The 21442-nt window shown below is 49.5% G+C and overlaps 1 protein-coding gene across 1 annotated transcript; it reads right to left on the bottom strand.

The window, feature by feature from the left end:
* Positions 1–1576: 1576 nt before the first annotated feature.
* Positions 1577–11822, bottom strand: LOC144735892 (tumor necrosis factor alpha-induced protein 3-like). The gene is given in 9 exon segments (XM_078618462.1): positions 1577–4402; positions 5323–5537; positions 6206–6347; positions 6349–7162; positions 7302–7479; positions 7995–8165; positions 8468–8615; positions 9603–9796; positions 11140–11822. Coding segments are annotated over 9 exon segments (2547 nt in total). The 5' UTR covers positions 11534–11822; the 3' UTR covers positions 1577–4111.
* Between the last annotated feature and the right edge of the window lie 9620 nt (positions 11823–21442).

Raw genomic sequence — 21442 nt, 5'->3', positions numbered from 1 at the left:
TTCATAGCGCAGCTACGCTACCGCTCCCCACACACACGCACACGCACGCACACACGCACACAAAAAACACCGTGATATCTCGAGGGGAAGTGGCCGTCATGACACGACGTCAATGTGAACACGACCTCACCACGAGAAGCACATTCTGTTCCTGCTACGAGTGCCGCTGGGGCGGGCGGGGCGGGGGACTGGGTTTGTGAAATAATTTGTCCGATCTGAATTCCGCTTTACGCCCATGAGTCAAGCTGGAGTTTCCAGAACGTCGTTAGGATTGAGAGAGGCGCATTGGGGCGGGAGGGGGAGTGGTTGTTTGGTTGGTGGGTGGAGTTTGTAAATTCCCACCCGAAAAAAAAAACCCCCCAGCTGACCAGATTGTGTAAAAATAACTTCCAAGGGGACAATTTCAACTCCCCGGGGTTGGTGACATCCGACTCAGTTCCGTGCGATTTTTTTTTGTTACGAGGGGAATTCAGCGTCGCCATCGTCGTCATTTCTCGCCGCTCGGTAAATCCACTGCGAGGAGAACCCCAAAAGAGCCCCGCGATTCTGCACACGCGATCCGATTTGCATTGAACCTCATCGCCCTGCTAAAACTGCGCATTTTTGCTGATAATGAATAGACCACATGCAGACTGGGAATTTTGACCCGCTGTTTGGTCTGCTTTACATAATTCTCTAAAACGTAAAACTTCGAAAAAATGTTTTGGTGAAATATACAAATAAAAAAAACCATGTTAGGTTTCAATTAGATGGGTGGAGGGTCACAAGACATCTGGACCACCCTGTCGAGTCTATGGCCGCGCAACGGAGGCAGCCAAGCGTTGGTGGATCACACGAATGTTGTGAAACTCCCTCCATCCTTGAGCGTCGAGGTTCCATAACCTTGGCTCGCCAGGAGAATGCAGTAACAGCAAGCGTGGATTACATGTGCCACCTGTATGGGATAGAGTGTTTCACCCTCGCACGTTTGGCCTATAACACCTCTATATGTAGAGGACCGCAGAGCTTGGGAGGAGGGGAATTTGGTGACTGATCATCACGCGACTGCTGCTACCTTCCCGTTCGTCTGCGGTTCTTCCTCCTCCTCGAGCCTCCCGAGCGGTGCTCTCTCTTCCGCCCTCTTCGATGAGCGAACGCCGAGCGTTGGCGTGGTATTACAAGTTGAAACTAATCGACGACGCGACGGTGCTCGCGACACCAACCGAAAACTAAACTATTTTTTTGTATTCCACCAGGTAAGGCCCACCGAGCTACATCTCTTTTTCATGATAGCTCAACGAAGTGGCTTATCACGTGTAAATTTACGGCAGCCAAATACGCGAAAATGCGTGACGGTGATTCTAAATGTGAAGGGAAATACCGGAGGACAAGGAGAAAAATCAACGCGACCACGGTGAGAGAGAGACGCAAACTCCAAATATACCGCAGGCATCGGGGTCGGGACCGAACCCACGATCTCCTGCATACCAGGCGAGGCAGTTAACATCTCGCCATCGTCAAGAAATTTCGGCACTGAAACGGACGGCAATAACCATCACCGTGACGAAGAGTACAAAAATGAATGCACCACTATAACGACTTTCTTGCCAACAGCAATCGTTTAATTCGGATTTACAGTCCCCGTTATAGCTAAGGAATTAAATTACTATGCAAAACAGTTGTACGTAAACAAACTAAATTGACAGAAATTGCAACGCGCGTGTGTATATTACTCAACAGTGTTGCAAACGGTTGTTTAAAAACAAACAAAATATACATACGTATGAACAAATACAATGTGCAATATTTTGCAATGGTTCGTTGCTGCAATTCAAACCCAGGTGATGAGAACGTATTGTCCTCCCCAAACTCACAAGATACCACTTTGTCTTTGGGACGCGCTGCAGCTGCGGTGTTTAAATCACGGGCATGTAAAGACCCATCCCTCTGCGCTTGGCGTCCCGATGGATGAATCGTCACCTTCGTCAGGGTCAATCGCTACTCAAGGATCCATGTGTTCTCATTTGTATTGCCTCGTTTGTCCTGCCTGCCTGGTCAGCACTGGAAAAGGCGCAGCCCCTGCAACATCGCTCGCTCGCATCGCTGCTGGTGGCAGCGGCCTCCTCCCAAGAGATCAGCTCTGGGCAGCCCCCTCGAACGGGGTAATTGGCCTACTCTTCCACGCCTGCCCAGATGGCGTGGGAGTACCCCACGCTTTAACCCACCGTAAGCGACCTGATTGTGGTGAACCCCGTTTGCGTTGGGTTAGAGTCGGGCAGGGGTTCGATTGAACAAAAACGATAAACTCGCTCTCTCCCGTTGCTCCACACTGCCGCGTCCGGAGATGGGATCGAAGCGGTGACCTCTGCATTGCAAGTCCGCTGTGCCGACCACTCATGCACCAGCATGAGAGTGTCCCTGCTCGTGCTGGGCATTGTTACACCTGCGTTCATTCACGTCCGCTCAACCGGTCTCACCGGGACAGTTGCACGAGAGCAAAAGTAGTGACGCGAATGAACGTATCAATCAACGCGTCGTATTCTTTGTGTATGTCTGCCAGAGGTGGGACAAAGTCATTGTTATGCAAGTCCAAGTCGAGTCACAAGTCATCAACTTCATGACTCGAGTCTGACTCGAGTCCAAGTCACATGACTCGAGTCCACACCTCTGATGTCTGCTGCACCAGAAATAGCCACTTCGTTTTGTTTGTGTGCTAAGTCTGTGACGCACGCAGCGCGTGCGAATGACGAATCGCCTGCCCAGTCGCAGATGACGAAATCACGGCCGAGAGATGGCAAAACAATTGGGAGGCCAGGTTAAGGTTGGGTCGTGAGGTTTGGGGTGTGACATTTGCTATTAAATGAACACCTCCTTGCATTAATTATATTCACACACACACAGTCACAGTGTAATAGAGGCAGAGACGCAGAGAGGAATGAAACCTGAGCAACCCCCCCTCACCCGTAAGTTATGGACAGAGTGGAGATTCCCAGCTGGAGACATTTACAGCAAAAGGCACCAATTTGATGAGTGATCCCACAAAACTGTAACTTCACTTTTCCATATGCATAGTGATTGGGCTCTCCGAATGTATATTCACATATATATGCACTGAACACCACTGGAACCCCCCCCCCCCCACCATGTATACTATGGTCCCAACTGAAAACAGCACCAAATCAGAGACAAAATCCACCACCCCCTCGCACGCGCGCGCAATTATTCCCAACACTCCGTTCATTGGGTTGGCCAAACATCCAACTTAAGGATCGCAGAGCTTGGGAATTTATTTGCACAGGTTTAGGCTGCCTTTCCTCCCCCGCCCCCCCCCCCCAAAGCATCCTCTGTGGTTTCTCTGGCAGAAATCCGATAGTATTTTAAGATGCAATTTGTATGCGTAACCTTGTGTAAAAAAATAAAACTACAACTCGAAGTAGTGTGGGGTGGCACAGCACTAAATATCTCCTCTGCCACGTATGGTTCTTGACCTCCATGGCAACACCACTGCTACACGTGCCACAAACTGGGGCTCATTGGAATGATCCGTGAGCGATGTAGAGTCACGATCCGGATCTGATTCCACGAGGCGGTGCTCTCTGGACCACCGTGCTCACCCCGGCACGAATGGCAGCACAGCCGATTTAATCGCGAGGACTGTCCGGTGAACAGATCGCCACAAATTGTCGCGCCACCTTGAGTGAAGCGTAGACACTTCAATGGCAAACATTCTACCGCGGCGTGGGTGTTCGCGGTCGTGCCGTTCCAGCTCGTGGACGTGGTCGGGTCGTGACCGCGTGTCGTTCAGTTCCCGTCGGGACATCGCACACCCAAAACGGCGCGCGGCACGACCCGAAAACAACCGCTGCTTAATTGATGCGCCCTATTTTTTCTCGTGAAACCAGCCGCTTACACCTAACGCCGTCACTGTGGGCGTTTCTGCCGGATCCATCTCACCACTGCGCCACCGCATCTCGGCTCTGACACCAGCACCTCGAACGTCTTCCCTCCGGTGTCCTCCGCCCTCCGCCACCGCCGCTACGGGGCCAGCCCAATCCGGTAGAGGGACTCGGCACGGTGACCGGGCCGCCGTCAACCACGCTGTGAATCTCAGGGTCGTGCGCCCGCCCGCATATCACCGGCCGTACAGCTGGATCATCGCGTGGCACTCGTTGCAGTAGCCGTTGCAGCCGCCGTTGCCGTAGTGCTCGCAGCCGGGAGCCCGGCACTTGTTCCGGCGCGCGACCACCGGCTCGCGCTCAGCGGGACGATCCGCCGCCCCGGACGTCTGCCTCCGCTGCAGCCGCTGCGGGTGAGTGTGCCGCAGCTGTTCGTTCCTGCGCCGGCAGGCGGCGCACAGGGCGCCGCCCGCGGTCGCGTCGTCCGCGCAGGATTCTGTGCGGCACTTGGGGGCGGCTGCCGGAGCCTGCGGGCGAAGACAACAGGATTTTTGGGGGAAAATTAAAGATTTCGCCAAGTTGGTGCCGGCGGAGATTTTGAGGCTATGGGTTTTTGTGCAGGTCTATGTGTCTCTGTGCGAGGCTATGGGTTTCTGTGTGAGTCTATGGGTTTCTGTGTGAGTCTGTGGGTCTTTGTGTGAGGCTATGGGTTTCTGTGTGAGTCTATGGGTCTTTGTGTGAGGCTATGTGTCTCTGTGTGAGTCTATGGGTCTTTGTGCGAGGCTATGGGTTTCTGTGTGAGTCTATGGGTTTCTGTGTGAGTCTATGGGTTTCTGTGTGTCTATGGGTCTCTGTGTGTGTGTCTATAGTTATGTGTGTGTCCATGGGTATCTACATCTCTGCAGCCCTTATAATTAAACCTTTGTTGACCAATTCTTAACATGTGCCCAATCACAGGGGGCGCCTCGACATTTACTGCACGGGAGGCACACTATGAATAATCAATGAGAATGACGATAAAGATCTCAGTCTAGCCTCGAAAATGTTGGTAAATTATTATTACTACAGTGGAACACGTAGGCTTTCACGACCAATGTTATCCATAATAATCGCATAAATATGTTTCGTTAACGCAGGCAATTCATCAGGCTATTATAGCACATCGCCTGATGAAGCTGGTTGAAAAATCACCAGCGAAACGTCACAGTACTCAAATTGTAAATGTTGTGGGTTCACTCTCCAACACATCGGGTGTGCTGAAGTAGTAACTAATTGGCGCGTTTTGTTTACATGTCAAACCGTGCTAATTTGGCCGTGTATGGTGGTGGCGGGGGTTAAACGACGCATGTATATTCACGCGATCTAACCCAAAAAAACAACAAAACCCCGAAACTTTACTGCGGATATTATCACCACGGTATTGCTACTGAAAACAAACAAGACTCACCGCTCTGAGCTCCAGGGCTGGCTCCCACTCTTCGCGTTCGGAAGCCCTGTTCAGGTAGCAATCGGTGCAGCAGCCGTCCAGCCTGGCTTTGCCGAGTTGCCGGCAGGCGAGCGTGACGCACTGAATCCGGCCCCCCTCTTGCCTCGCAGGCCCTGCGGCCGGGGGCCCTCTGGGAGGCTCGGCGTACTGGCCGCCTGGCTGCGTCTCGTCCGCCGCTGTTGAGTCGAGAGAAAAAAATATTTTTTTAAAGGTCAAGCGACCGTCAGGACGTGCGATGGCTGTGCGTGTGTGGCGCTAAGTAGAGAGCGTGAGTGAGTGGAGTTGGCAGCGGTCATCCGGTCAGTGCCCGATTATCCTCGTAGCACAAGTAGCTACAAATGCTACGGGCCCCGCACTTTCAAGGGCCCCGCGCTAAATGCTTTCAAGCTATCAGTTCCGGTTCAGTGATTCTGCACTTGCTCTATTTCTATAGTACTATACCATATTCAACTTTTATGAACGACTGGGTGTTTAAGGTTAGCGATTTGTCATATTATCTGGCTGTATCGCAAATGGAAAAATACAATTACTTTACTATGCAAGTAAAAAAATGTAGGGCCCCTTAATAACATATGCTACAGGCCCCGCAACTAGCTTAATCCGGCACTGCATCTGGCCCGAAAGTCCACTTATTTATTTAGCACCGTACGTGCTAATCGCAGGTGTGGGGGGAAGGGCAACAAACTAAACAAAAGAAGCGGATCTGAAAGCGAGCGATACAGTGTGCGAGTCCATGGGTCTCTGTGTGATGTGTCTGTGGGTTTTCAGTGTGAGGCCAAAGGTCTCTCGAGATGGAACGGTCCTGCGAAAACCAGGACAGGTGGCAACCCAACCCCGGGCTCACCTCTGTTCTCCAAGTACTGCAGGAAGCAGATGGTGCAGTAGAACTCCTTCGTCGCCGTCCCAAAGAAATCGCAGCCGGGAGTCTTGCACTTCTCGCTTCTGGGCGCTTCCATCGTCGCGGCGACCACGGCCGCCGCCGCCGCCCCCCCCCGCCGATCCGCGCGCCGGCTCGGCGGCCCCGCGGCCCCCCTCCTCGCGGCGGATTGTCGGCGCCAGCGAAGGCTTGTCGACGCACGCCTGGCACAGCGCGATGCTGCCCAGCGCCGCCCCCTCCCCGCAGCCGCTGCAGCGGTCGTGCGCGTCTTCCTCGCGCCGGCGCTCCGGGGCGTGGCCGCCGGCGTTGGCGGCGGTCGGAGGCTCGGCGGCGCCGGCGCCGCTACCGCCGACGTTTTCGCTGGCCGAGCGGCGTCCCTGCCGGAGGTGGAAACAGTTCTGGCACAAGCCCGCGAGGAGCTGATCGCCTGTGAAGGGGCACGTGCGCGAGGAGCACTTCATACCGCTCGGTTCCGCGAGGAGCGCCGGAACTTCCGGCGCCGACGGCAAGACGCCGGTCGGCGACGGCGGTGCCGCCGCGGCACCCCGGCGATCCGCCTCCCGAGCTTCCGTCTCTTCCGGGGCTTCCAAATGCGGAGTCGTCGCGAGCGCCCTCCTTCCCGCCACGTCGCCAATGCCGCCGGTGCCGCCGACAACACCGGCGCTGCCGGCGCGGAGCTTGCTGATGCACTCGTGGCAGAAGGCGCCCGTGTGGACGGAGCGCATGTAGCCGCAGCCCGGCGTGCTGCATGCCTCGTTGGTGGCCGAGTACATCGTGTTGGCGGCGTCGTCCGCGTGCCGGGCCGCCGGAGCTCGGAGGGCAGAGGTTGGCGCCCGGACTGTGCCGGCGCGGAATTTGCGTTCCACCACCTCCCGGTAGTCGCTCACCAGGTCCAGGTCGTCGCCGGTATTCACAGGTGGCAACCTGGGGGATGCCGCGGGGTTAGAATATATTTGCGCGACGTTCTGATATCGTAACGTCAGCTTTTATTCGTGAGCTGGCGTACGGGCGAGCGGCCCCGCGCGTGCAATTCCTCGTGGTTAACAAAGCGCGGTAAAATCACCTTGCCATCAGGATGGGGGGAGAGGCTCTCTGGCCTGGCATCGCCACCTCCTGAGTGTCCATGTACTCCTGCAGCAGCAACGTCTTGTTCTGCTCCTCCTCGGGCAGGAGAAACTGCAGGGGGAGGGTGGCGCGGTGCCTGTCCACCAGCGGGAACGCGTGCTGCTTGCGCTGCTCAGCTGTGACAAAAATAAAAGCAACGCGGGTGAGGATGGGCTAAGGTTGCGTGGGTACAATGTCAAATAGAGCTATGAACCCTCCAGCACCCGACGCAAATGTCACCCGGTAGGAATAAAAACATTTAAACTCAATACATTCATCAATAGCACTGTGGCCTTAAAAAGAACGAGTATATAACCGGTGACGTTTTGGAGCAATTGCCCTGCTCCAGAGCATGTAGAGATGCCAGTTGAGGTAAGAGTGGATTAATCGCCAAATAATTTGTCTGAGTTAATGTAGTTTACGTTAAGTTTGGAATGGAGTCAACAGTCCAATTGACTCCAGATTACGCAGCGCCAAATTCGATTTAATCAACGCCTAGATAGCAGACGCCGAATGCGACTGCGGGTTCAGGCCTCTGAGGTCGGACAATTTAGAGACTATGGGAGAAGGCAGAAGCAAGGAAGCAAGGGTTAATTGTCCGGGCACATCAACGAGCATGGGGCCGCGATGACCCCTTGAACTTTGGCCTCACCGGCTGGGCCGTCCTGCATGCAGACGAGGGGGGCGAAGTGTCCGTTGTGGAAGCCCAGCACGAGCGGGTAGCGGTAGCATGCGCTCGCGAGCCAGTTGAGTGGCAGGTAAATCCCGGATATGTTGAGCGGTGCCAGGGTGGACCCGCTGGCGAGACTCCTCAGCACGACATCTGTCCGTGCGTGCGTGCGGGAGAACAAGAATCAGGGCGTGGGTTCGCATGGAAACGTGCGACGCGCTGACGACGGTCGAACGGCAGCGGCGCGCGTACACGCTCATAGAAGAGCCAGTGACCAAATCACCCGGATCCTGTCGGATCTCGGCAGCAAAGCAAAGCCAAGCCAGGAGAGTTGCGTGGATAATTTACTTATGAAATAACGGCAGGGCTATGTTGTCAGCAGAGGGCGGTGCAGCAAAATATATTTGTTGTATACTGCACTGCTGCACTTTGATGCTCGGACTGCGTGTGTGTACCTGAGATAATGACGATGGGTCGACGCAGCACATTGGCCAGGATGAAGATGTGGATCTCCTCCAGTGACTGGAAGCGGAAGCCGTCGCGCGACGAGTGTTCCGTGGGCCTAGACATCTCCACCACCTTGCTCCACTCCTCCTCCCAGTCCTGTGGAACGAAAGTTGGTCAACGTTTGCGTCAGTAAGCGCCCGTTTGCGGCAACGCGGTGACTGTACCAAACAGGGTTGTTGGTTCCATCAGGTAACCAAGAATAAGAGTTGTGTCCATGTACTCGAAGCTATACTTATCAAAAGCTAGTTGGCTCAGGTAGAGCGAGCTGCATTTCCTGTTGGATGAACGATATTGCTGACTTGCTGTCGGTGAAGGAACGTGGAATTTAATGCTGGGGCTTATCCAATACTCGCCTAAAATGCACTTCATGTTACAAAAATTAGTTTGCAGCATAGATGGATGGATAACGGGAGGACATGAGTTTAATTGGACGAATTTTGAGACTGGACAAAATAACCACGAGAGAAAGGGTTGCTGTCCTTGGTAATATCAGCGAGTCTTCCCATGAAAAAAAAATCCTACGTAATAATTCACCACTCGAAGCACAAAACGTTTATGGCCGTGGTCTTCCCGCTCTTTCCGGCATGATGAGATAGTCTAAACCTTCTATCCAGGACATGCCCCCGTTCGTTCGTTTGTTGCACCTCTCGAGGTGGCAACAAACCCCTAGCTACGTCCAAGGTGTTTAAAAATAAGTAATATTTTAAAATACTTTTTTTTTAACACGCTTTCATGAAATGTACCGTACTCGTAATGGCAAAACTCGAGGACTCCAGGAAGTGGCATCAAAGCTTGCCATAACGTAAGGGACCGTGGTGATTTACAGCCAACGTCATTTGAGTGTGGACAACTAGACTCAAGCCGAAACATAACATATAAAAAAGATGGTGAAATTTTTTTCTTTTTATGATAGAATATAGTATTGTCATCAGTATGACATAAGTATACAAAGTTTGCAGTCGATACCACATTGGGAAGTGGGTTAAAATGAGTTACAAGATTTGAGGATACGACAACAACAACAACAACAGACAGAGTGAGTTAAATAAAAGCGTGTAAAAAGAAAAACGCTCGGCATCGTACCCGTGTGGAATATCGGAATCCGAGCTCCTCCGCTCCGTCGGCGGAGGCGCGGCTCCTCATCCAGCGGCGGCGGAAGTTCGCGGCGAGCCCCGGGTCGCACAGCGAGGAGTGCATGGCGGATCGCAGCGTGCACTCCGAGTCCGACACGGCCCACATGGCCAGCGACGCCGCATGCACCAAGCAGTTTCCGTCGCCTGTGGGGGCCCGGCGCGCAGGACGGGGAAGCACTCCGTTAAACATCCCGTGCGTAATATTTGGGATAATAATTATTATACAAACATTTAACTAAATTTTTGCAATGTATTATTTAACCAGGTAAAGCTATATAGCTCTTTTTCAGAGGTGACCTGGTTATCACAAACTGACCGTAAAATCTAGAATACGGCGAGGTGCCCTGATCCTGAATAATCCCAGTGTGGAAAGGAAACGATGTGGAATTTCATACAACCTTCAAAAGCAAACGTTTCAAGTCACAATGCTTGGCAATATCTGTGCGTGGATTCCACACTCTGCGAGCTATCGTACCAGTACAGTGGACTCTCGATAAGCCATGTGCGGTTTATCCGATTTGCGAATTAACCGCGCACCTTGAGAATTTGATATAATACCCTTAAGCCAAGATTCATAATCCAAAAACAGTTATACCTTGCTATTCTTGGAAATGTTTATTATAAGTGGGTTAATCCGAAATCCACGCGATCGTCTCTACAGTACAGTAGTTGCATATATTTACAACAGTGGGCGGAGTTTGATTGATTTTGATTGGCGTGGCTCTGCTGTCCACTTATTGGGCAGATTTTTCTGCGTGGGAGCACGCGCGTTAATCGGTCGATCTTTAGTTTTTGGCACAGAGATCCGCGGAAAATGCTTATCTTTTTGGATTATCGGCAATTTTGAAAAATCCGCGGCCGTCTTCCCCGTCATTAGCGCGGATAATTGAGAGTCTACTGTAATTAAAACGTACGTAATCTGATATATCGCCGGCAATATTTTTAATAAAACGTCCCCCTTTAAAATTATTGTAATAATCATCCTCCCGATATAAGTTACAATGTACCATATATGATTTTTTTTTATACAAACATTTAAAAGCGTTGCATGTATGCATATACATTTAGAAACGCACATGCAACTATAGCACTACTTGCCTGACTACAAAAGGTCACGTAATATATTCATAATTAACAATGCTATACATAGATTCACAGATTCATGTGTACATACAGATGAACCTACTGATGCATATATATGCGTGCAAGGTATGTGTTCCCGATTGTCAGTTTAAACCCAAAAATAAATCGGACCTGACAATTCCAGATACTCCGAGAAATAAACGTATTTCGGTTTGATCGGACAATGTGATGCCATTGTAAGTGACTTCGCTTTTTACCGAATTTCTGAAAATACGATTAAGCTCCGGTGTGAAAGCTACAATGTACGGTGAACTTCTTCCGCACCGTACGTAGCCAACCGTGCTAATCGGCGCAAATAAGGTCACCCGACTGAACGCGAAAAGTGAATGTGCTGCAGGACTCACCGGGAGTTTTCAGGGCGTACAGACGCCTCGTCTGCGGGCACCAGTTGAGAAGCCTCCTTCTCTCCAGCTCCACCTGCATCTCCATCTCCAGCAGATGCCTCTCCAGTTGCCTCCTCAAGCTCTCGCTGTACGTTCCCATGCCGAACAGGGCCACCGAGCGGGTGTGCATGCCACCAAAGCACGGCTCGCGACCTCCGCGGAGGTCATCGGCCACGGCGTCTCGGAGCCTGGTGGCCCTCACCAGGTTGCAGCTGCTGAAGCTCTTGGGCAGGGAATTCTTCACGTCGGCCGCGACCTCTGACACCGTCGTCGTCATCGCTGCTGCCACCAGGTCGTCTGCTGCTGCTGCTGGACGCAAGATACAACGACGGGGACCTGAATCGAGAACTCCCATCTCTTGAAAGTGTGAATGTGACGAAGGGTTTGGTTGATGCTGCTGCTTTTGCAGTGGTTTTTGTCTGGCTGATAAAGTCCTCTGTTGACAGTCACTGAGATGATTGTTCACTCAGACGTAGCATCAACTCGTGGTCTCACTATAGAAACTAAACGTGCAAACTCTGCGTTGTTGCCTAAGAGGCAGATTGACGTTGCCACAACTACTAATGACCACCCAGGCAGGAGTGTGCTGTATTATTAGTAAGACGCTCCTGCCATCGGCGGTCACAACGCTTATAACCAGAACCCCTCGTTCAAACAACGCCCCCTTCACCACCGAGGCCGACCTTTATATATAGGTTATGGAGCTGTCAAGCAAGCAAAAGTGGAAACTTCCCCACAGCCCGTGAAGGGATGACGCTATATAATTATTTAAGTAAGTTACCGTCGGCGTGAACTGGTAAAAACCAGGGGACTTTTGAGGGAGGGGCTTTGGGAGGTGAGCCAAAGAGAGAAAACCCCCCACACAGATTAACAAAAAAACACACCACGGCACCGACGGGCTTTGAACGGTGGTGGTGGAATTTCCCCGCCCTGTTAGTTCGTGCTCGAGGGAGGGAGGGGAAACGGGGTTGTGGTTGTGGTGGTTGTTGTGGTTGTGGTGGTTGTTGTGGTTGTGGTGGTGCGAGTCAAAGTTGACTCGGCTGGGTTTTTCCCCCAATTCGCTGCCATCAACTCCACGCGCTCTGTAGCAGCAAGACGTGGCCGACAATTACTGCCACCACCACCACCACCACGATGATTACTATTATTAATCGACCCCCTCGCATTGTGTGTTTTTAATTTGCGTGTCAATGTTTGCTTTTAAATAGACTTTGCAGAATTAAATGTGTGGGGCGGGGTGGGGGGGGAGTCACAAGACATGTGGACCAGGATGTTGACTGTATCAGTTGCATGTCTTTGTGTGCCGGCCTTCACAATGTGCTCGCTAAAAACAAAACTACGCAATGACTACACGGGGGATCTTTGTCTTTGTGTTGTCGGCAGCTGTCTTTGTTAGGTGCTTTGTTCGTGTATTTAAAAAAAAAACCCCACGGGGTTTTTGTTTGCGAAGCAAAGTCCCAACACACGCACGCAGGCAGGCACGCCAAGCTGGTGAACAATAAAACGACGTCAAAGTGAAGAAGATAAGGGGGAGATAAGATGAGAGGGCTTGTCTTTATGTTCTCTGATGGTGCACAGAGGCCTTGCAAAGGCTGCAGAGGTGTTGTTGTTGTTGAAGATCGTGGTTTTGTTTCTTCTCAATCGAGCAGGAGCGGTGCGATGTCGTTGCTCATGTTTCAAGAGCTTCGGCGGCAATCGACGGAGACGCAGTAAGTCCGGAGAAAAGAATAAAACCGGGGGCCAAACAGCTGATTTGGGCCCTTCCTGCTCGCGTGGATAGAACGCGAATGTCGTGGGAGTGCGAGCGAAGAACCAGACAGAGAAGTGGCGTGTGGTGTTGGTGAGTGGGTGAGTGTGTGGGTGAGTTGTGATTGTGACCTGCAGTGTGGTGAGTGGGTGAGTGAGTTGGTGAGTGTTGTGGTTGTGACCTGCAGTGTGGTGAGTGGGTGAGTGTGTTGATGTGACCTGCAGTGTGGTGAGTGGGTGAGAGTGTTGTGACCTGCAGTGTGGTGAGTGGGTGAGAGTGTTGTGACCTGCAGTGTGGTGAGTGGGTGAGAGTGTTGTGACCTGCAGTGTGGTGAGTGGGTGAGAGTGTTGTGACCTGCAGTGTGGTGAGTGGGTGAGAGTGTTGTGACCTGCAGTGTGGTGAGTGGGTGAGAGTGTTGTGATCTGCAGTGTGGTGAGTGGGTGAGAGTGTTGTGACCTGCAGTGTGGTGAGTGGGTGAGAGTGTTGTGATCTGCAGTGTGGTGAGTGGGTGAGAGTGTTGTGACCTGCAGTGTGGTGAGTGGGTGAGAGTGTTGTGATCTGCAGTGTGGTGAGTGTGTTGGTGAGTGTGGTGAGTGAGTGTGTTGTTGAGACCTGCAGTGTGGTGAGTGTGTTGGTGAGTGTGGTGAGTGAGTGTGTTGTTGTGACCTGCAGTGTGGTGAGTGTGTTGGTGAGTGTGGTGAGTGAGTGTGTTGTTGAGACCTGCAGTGTGGTGAGTGGGTGAGTGTGTTGTTGAGACCTGCAGTGTGGTGAGTGGGTGAGTGTGTTGCTGTGACATGCAGTGTGGTGAGTTGTGTTGTGATCTACAGTGTGGTGAGTGTGTGAATGTGTTGAGTGTGGTGAGTGTGTGGTGATCTACAGTGTAGTGAGTGTGTGAGTGAGTGTGTTGAGTGTGTGGGTGAGTGTGTTGCAGTGTTGGTAGTGAACAGTGTACACACAACCGTACACTGTCTGCTAACAAGAGCTTAAGACTTTAACATCCTAGGCTGCCGCTTTGTGTGTGAGAGCACTGCTCTGTTCACAGTGACACATCACTCGTTATATAAGCCGACAATATTCATCATCTTCGTCCCCACAACGTGTTTAAAATGAGTGTTTTTAAACTACACAACCTTCAGTGTTTCTCTGCACTATTATTCAACCAACGCAGCCGATACGTACAGTACAGTACTGTACTCCCAAGCAAGACGTGTGTGGCTGACGGGATGTGTTAAATTAATGTTTTATTTGTCACGGTGATAGCCAACTTAACCACTTACAACATAAATTCCGCGTTCGATAATCATTAATCAACTGCGTGTACAGTAACCATCACCATCTCTTGAGTCATGGAGGATAATGAGCAAAGAATTCCGACCCGTGGGAGGACGCTCTTGACCAGCCATAGGAACGTGGAATTTCCACGGTGTGGCTTGCTCAGCAACGTCGCAAAGAACGCACCGCCCTCGGAACCACGAAACCGGTTCGATAATCTGACCGCACCACAAAACCGGTTCGATGCTGACCGTCAACCCCTTATCAGTGCCCCTTTAACCTCATGCCCCCTATATAGATATAACCCCAATGCACATCCTATAAAATCCCATCGCTACGGGAGAAAATAAGCAACAAATTGACAGAAATGACGTCGCCCCTATTGAAACGACTGTACGCAGTATGGACCTGAGATGTTCCCCGTGCTAGAAGATTACGGGATTAAACCACAGCAATGACCAGATTGGTGAAGTATGGCTCACACCCCCCCCCCCCACACATCACCAAGGCGTGTGAAGAGGCATTCCAATCCAGCAGTGGATCGCTAATGGCTGTGCTTTGTACCGTGTGTCTATGCGATGTACAGATGTACAGTTCTTGATTCTAAGCTTTCGCGATTGCATGAATCCATACGCGTTTGGTTCTTTCGGTAAAGTCACGTAGAATAAAATAAGAAATATATAAAAGAATGTTTTTTATAAAATAAAAAATATATAAAATAAAACATTTTATGAAATAAAAAAATTATTACATATTTTTTTAAATAAAATAAAACATTTTAAAAATATTTTTTTTATAAAATAATTTATTTTTATTTTATTTCTCTACCTACGTGACTTTACCGAAAGAACCAAAGAGTATATAGTGCGTGCTGCAGAACTACACGTGCAGTAGTGTGTGTGTGATAACGCTCGATCCAATGCAGTATGTATTGTTTAGTGTTAAAGCAGCGTTGGGATACAGTCTATATATGCCGTGTGTGCACTTACACACAGACACGCAACGCATTCATTACTGCCGACGTGGAGACAATCGTAACAAGCCCCATCTCACACTCACGACACAGCGCCAGCAAACACCACTTCGTGAGCCCTTTAAATCGCTGTAGTAAACCTCTTCATCTGCACGATGTTCAAACGATTTAAAAAAAACAACAACAACACACACATAATGGTGTACCACTCACCAATCAAGTGCTCTCGGACGAGGAAGAATGAAACCTCACCACTTGCTCACTACGACGCAAGGCGGAATCGTTCAGTCTCTGCTTTTGCGTTTCTCTTCTCGCCACCACGAGGGGCAGTCGTCGGTAACTTTGTTGGTTTTCAAACTGAAAGGAGATAGACCCACACACCCCAAAACCGGCTCAAACGTTCTGCCAAGCCACGAGTGGATTGGGAGGGCTTCGTTCTGTTGTGACACCGTGAGCCCAAGCAACGCAGTCGGCTGTGGCGACTGCTTCCCCGTGAATTTGACTGCCTCTGTCCCCAGACACTCATCAGAATATGTGTTTATTTATACTGGAGGAGGAATCTCATGGGCTAACAAGCTATTTTTCTCCCCACAGATGTCCCGCAGACACCGACTGTGTTCAACCGTCACACTTCAAGTCATCCACTCGCTCACCTATCCACCCATCCACTCGCCCACCCATCCACTCGCTCACCCAACCACTCGCCCACCCATCCACTCAACCACCCAAAGATAAAGAACCCCCGTGTAGCCTTAACAGACTGGGGGCAAGAGCTGTCAGCGAGTAACCTATGAAGGCCAGCGCAGCACACGAAGGGGGTGGGTGGCCAGGACCAAGCCCGGCCTCCTTTGTCTCCCCAGTGGCGATGTTTGTATCACACTGCACCAGATACTCATTTGAGGCCGAGTCGACCTAGAGGTCGAGGCCTAGGACCGGTTCAGATAATCGTCACTGGGTGTTGGTCGTGAGCGGGAATCGAACTCGGATCGCCGGGTTCGTAGCGCAGTGCAGCGCGCTAACCGCTACACGACCGCTCCCCACACCTACTCACCCACTCACTAACTCACCCACTCACAAACTCACTCACCCACTCACCAACTCACTCACCCACTCACCAACTCACTCACCCACTCACCAACTCACTCACCCACTCACCAACTCACTCACCAACTCACCCACCCACTCACCAACTCACCCACCCACTCACCCACTCACCAACTCACCAGCTCACCCACTTCACCACCCTACAGGTCACCTCGCCTTCTGCTTGTTCACTCGCATGACGCCACTCAGGCATTAACTCTTTAACAACTTTTATGGTGCTGTTTGTTACTGGCCGTTTGACGTTTTACCACTTTGTGCCTTTGCTCAGCAATTGTTTAAACAAAAATGCCACGAAACCCCCCGCCCTACACACCCAGTGTCAGTATTTGCAGATGGTGTAAACTTACATTTTCACGAGGTGTTCACATTTTTTTAGACTGTTTTTAAGGTTGTCTGCCTGCCCCGAAACCTGTCAGGTCCACGGGATGGATGTTTCATAAAATGCCACGGGCACCTGCAGTGTGAGGTACGTGGAGGTGTTTCTTTAAACACAAATTCCGGGTTGGTCTGTTCAGTTCTTGGCACATCTCAGTATTTTATTGCCTACAATAACACGCCCTACAGCACGACACACACGCACACGTGTGTTACAAAGGCAAATATGCCTGAGATGTTGCCTCTTAAATATTTTTTTTCATTTTAAGGCCACAGTGTTATTGACTAATGTGTTGATTTTGTATTATGATTAAATTATAGTACATCTATACTCTTAGTGAGTCTGTGGTATCACTTCGCACAGCACGGACTGTTCAAAACACACTCACGATACAGCACCCTGAGAACGATTGTTTAAGGGCGATTTATACATTTAAATTATAATTACAACTACATTCGGTTCAGCAGTTAATTTGGCTAATTTCCAGCTCTGAGAATTTATCATTTTTATTATTGTTATATTGCTTCTCAGAGAGGGATACACTCACTCACACTACCACTGACTCACACATCATACACTGACTCACTCATCATATGCTTACTCACACATACACTCACTCATACAACCACTGACTCACTCACACATCATACGCTGACTCACTCATCATATGCTTACTCACTCACACATCATACACTCACTCATACAACCACTGACTCACTCACACATCATACGCTGACTCACTCATCATATGCTTACTCACACATCATACACTCACTCATACAACCACTAACTCACTCACACATCATACGCTGACTCACACATAATACACTCACATTCACTGACTCACTCACACTACCACTGACTCACACATCATACACTGACTCACTCATCATACGCTTACACATCATACACTCACTCATACAACCACTGACTCACACACACACGCTGACTCACACATCATACACTCACAATACCACTGACTCACTCACACATCATACACTCACTCACACATCATACACTCACACTACCACTGACTCACTCACACATCATACACTCACTCACACTACCACTGACTCACTCACACATCATACACTCACTCACACTACCACTGACTCACTCACACGTCATACACTCACACTACCACTGACTCACTCACACATCATACACTCACGCACACTACCACTGACTCACTCACACATCATACACTGGGAGTGTCATGCTGCCAGCTAAGGCTGCAAGTTTGGTCGTACATGCTATCTATATCGTTTATTGTTAAATTTAAATCACAGTTCCTATGATTACTGTTGTTACATTGTTTTTATATCTTTATTTTGGTGATTCGAAAACATATGGTTAATCTAAATTGTCTTATGGTTGTTATTGTTGACTTGCACCACAATGGGATTTTTGCACGCAGCGTTTTAATACGTTTTTTTATATTTGCTGGTTTATTCCAGGATGTTTCTGTTACGTTTCGTCGCTTTAAGATGTTCTGTGTTCATATTTAGTTTGTTGCGGTTGCACCCGACTTAAGAGCCGCATGGCTCACAGGGCTATACCTAATAAATGAAACTTGAGGTCTTAGTTGTACGTTTATTTATGCCAATTTCACATAAACAAATGGAAAACAAAACACCTATAAAGCAGAATTTCACACGAAGAATGTGCAAAAATTGACTTTGAAATAACGATTTAATGATTATTCGGCGTTTTTTATAATCCCGCACGCTCTCCTCCACCGAAGCTGCCAGATAATCGATGATCTGCTGCACAAAGAAGAAGAAGACGTCACCTAAAGAGATTAACCCCCCCCCCCACACCGTTGATAACCACGTGACTACAGCTGCTGCATGTCACAGTCATGTGTGTGTTGCCACACTCGAGATGTGTGACCGTGACACATACAGGGCGGGTGGGGGGGGGACTAATTTGTTTTGTTATCTGTTCCCTTTGCCCCCGGAATGTCCTTTCTGTCAGCTGACAAAACGTATGACTCATCACATGATACAAGATATTTCTGGCCAGTAAGGGTCAACTTTTGCACAAAATCGAATTTTGTTAAGAGCATTTAACGTACGAAAATATCGTTCCCAATCATGTAACCATGCGGAAGATGCCTTGGAACATTTCCAAATATACGGTAGACTCTTGATTATCGGCGTGGAATAACCACACACCAGAGATTTTGACAATTAATAACTCGTGGATTTTCCTTTAAGCCTAAATGCATAACCTAAAAACCGTTATACTTTGATATTCTCGGAATGTTTATTACAAGTCATGTGCTTAAACCGAACAAATATGTCCGAAATCCACTGGATCGCTCTACAGTACAGTAGTTGCATATCTTTACAACAGTGGGCGGCGGAGTTAGATTGATTTTTGATTGGCGTGGCTCTGCTGTCCACTTACTGGGCCGAGTCTTCTGCGCAGGAGCAGGAAAGCGCTATCACTGAGCACGCGCATCGATCGGTCGGTCGTGATTAGTCGTTATAATTCAGAAAATGGTTATATTTTTCGACTAGCCGCGATTTTGAATTATCTGCAACCGCCCATCCCTGTCATTAGCGTGGATAATCGGGAATCTACTGTGTATAGATTTGAATAAATTTCCTTAATAAATGTAACAAACCCAACGGATGTAAATTCCTGTTTGTTGAGAAATGAATGATGTCACCGGTTGGCAACGCGTGGAATTAAGCATTAAATCTATGATTAATTAATTTAAATGCAATACACTCAGTCTTTATCAGCGGCTTCAGACAGGCTAACTTTATACTGGTAGGAACCTCCTGGTTACACCAGCCCACATGGGATTATTGTGTCCGTCCGTCGTGCAGGGAGGGGCTGGGTGGGGATGGAGGGACTGGATGGGGAGGGGAGGGTGGGGAGGGGCTGAGTGGGGAGGGTGGGGAGGGGCTGGGTGGGGAGGGTGGGGCTGGGTGGGGGGTGGGGGCTGGGTGGGGAGGGGCTGGTCACCCCGTGGTGCCCTTATAAAACTCAACGTTTAACCTACTCACGCCGGCTTGTGCCGGCCCTCACAGTCGGGCATATTTGCGGAATACACCACGCCGCCGTTGACCCTGGCCATTGACCAAGCAACCCAACGTTCCTACCAGCTCCCTACGCAGGAATGTGTTAATTTTGGAAACAATTTGCAGGAACTATCCTATTCCTCTACTCCATTGTATACGGGTGGCCGTCAAATCCTTTTGTAGACTTATTTTCTTGGAATTCATACGTTTTATTTTCATAAAAATTGCTCCCCAATAGCATCTGCGGCTCATGCTACACAAATAAGTCTGATTTACCGGATGCTATTGCGAAGTGGCCTCCCTCTACACAATAGGATCGTCAGCACAAAACGAGCAACACTGCATTTTGTAAATCTGAATAATGGAATGGTTGTGGTATAGAAATTAATCGGATTCTGTTCGATAAGTCCTCTTGAACTGTTATATATTTTTTTGCAGGGCCTTCATCCAGCAGTGGATTGATTATGGCTCACGATTATGGTTTTATTTGCAAATATGATACTCTAGTTGCGTTTTGCAACTTGTCATGGCTATTTGCTTACTTGTAAATGCGGATGTTAATCAATCTATCAATCTTGACTTAAAGCTCTCGTGACTGCAGGAATTCATATTCGTTTGTTCTTTCGGTAAAGTCACGTAGATAGGTTGAACGGAAATTGTGATTATTCGTTATATTTCGTAAAATGGTTATGTGTTTCGATTATCCATAGTTTTTAATTATCCGCGACTGCCCTCCCCGTCATTAGCGTAGATAATCGAGAGTCTACTGTGTATAACAATTTTTATTTTTATTTTCGTTCAACCTATCTACGTGACTTTACCGAAAAACCCAAGGAATAATCGATCAATCCCCCCTCTGAATGGTGCATTGTGAGTTTTTATATATTCATAATTTCGTTTCGTACAATGAGTAATGACATCTCACCTCCAGCTGAGGAGGAAGTCTCAGCCTTTCCTGAGCTGTTACAAAATCCTTCTGGGTAAACATTCGACCGGGATAAATGAATACAATGGCCAGGTGGCTCAGAGCTTGAGTGAGTGGCCCGCCATCAAAAATACTATGAATTCAAATCCTGTTGGGTGTTGACCCATCATCCCTCTGGGGTTGTTAAAATGAGTACTACTTTGTGACAGATGTGCGAAGGGAGGCGTACGGTCTGCCCGGTTACTTTGATACCGCCTCGGTGAACATTTTAGCAGGGAATCATTTCGCCTTTCGTCATAAAATAGGCAAGTTGTGAACCCAAAACATTGGGCGATTGAGCAACCATTTGGGATATATATATTTATATTTTTCTCTCTCTCTCCAAATGTACAACTAAAGGGTAAGACAGTCAGTTCTGCTTCACGGTTTTCCATTCGGCGTTTTCCATTTCGGGTGGTGTGCGGGTGTGTTATTTCAAATTTCCAGACCGTGACCTCATGCAGCAGGCAAAAGAAAGCCCCCCTTGCATCCCACTTGAGCGACGCGGGCAACATACCGCGACGAGCTCGTGAACAAGAGGGCCGTCACGTGAACCCGGGCGTGGGCTCAAGACTGGTCGCGATCTATGGAGCGGGAAGTTCACGATGTTTTCCCCAATGCCACGTGAATGGGTGTGGGGGTAGGGGAAAAACCCTTGACACATCGAATATAGTTTAACACGTAGGCTTTCGCGACCAATATTATTCATAATCAACGTTTTTGGGTTAGAGCGCGTTATTTATAAATGTGTCGTAACCCTCCACCACCCGACACGGCCAATCAGCATTCTGGC

Source organism: Lampetra planeri, chromosome 57, assembly GCF_965212315.1.
Source record: "Lampetra planeri chromosome 57, kcLamPlan1.2.h2, whole genome shotgun sequence".
NCBI lineage: Eukaryota > Metazoa > Chordata > Hyperoartia > Petromyzontiformes > Petromyzontidae > Lampetra > Lampetra planeri.
Note: the sequence above shows the minus strand (reverse complement) of the source record. Positions and strands in the feature narration are given on the sequence as shown.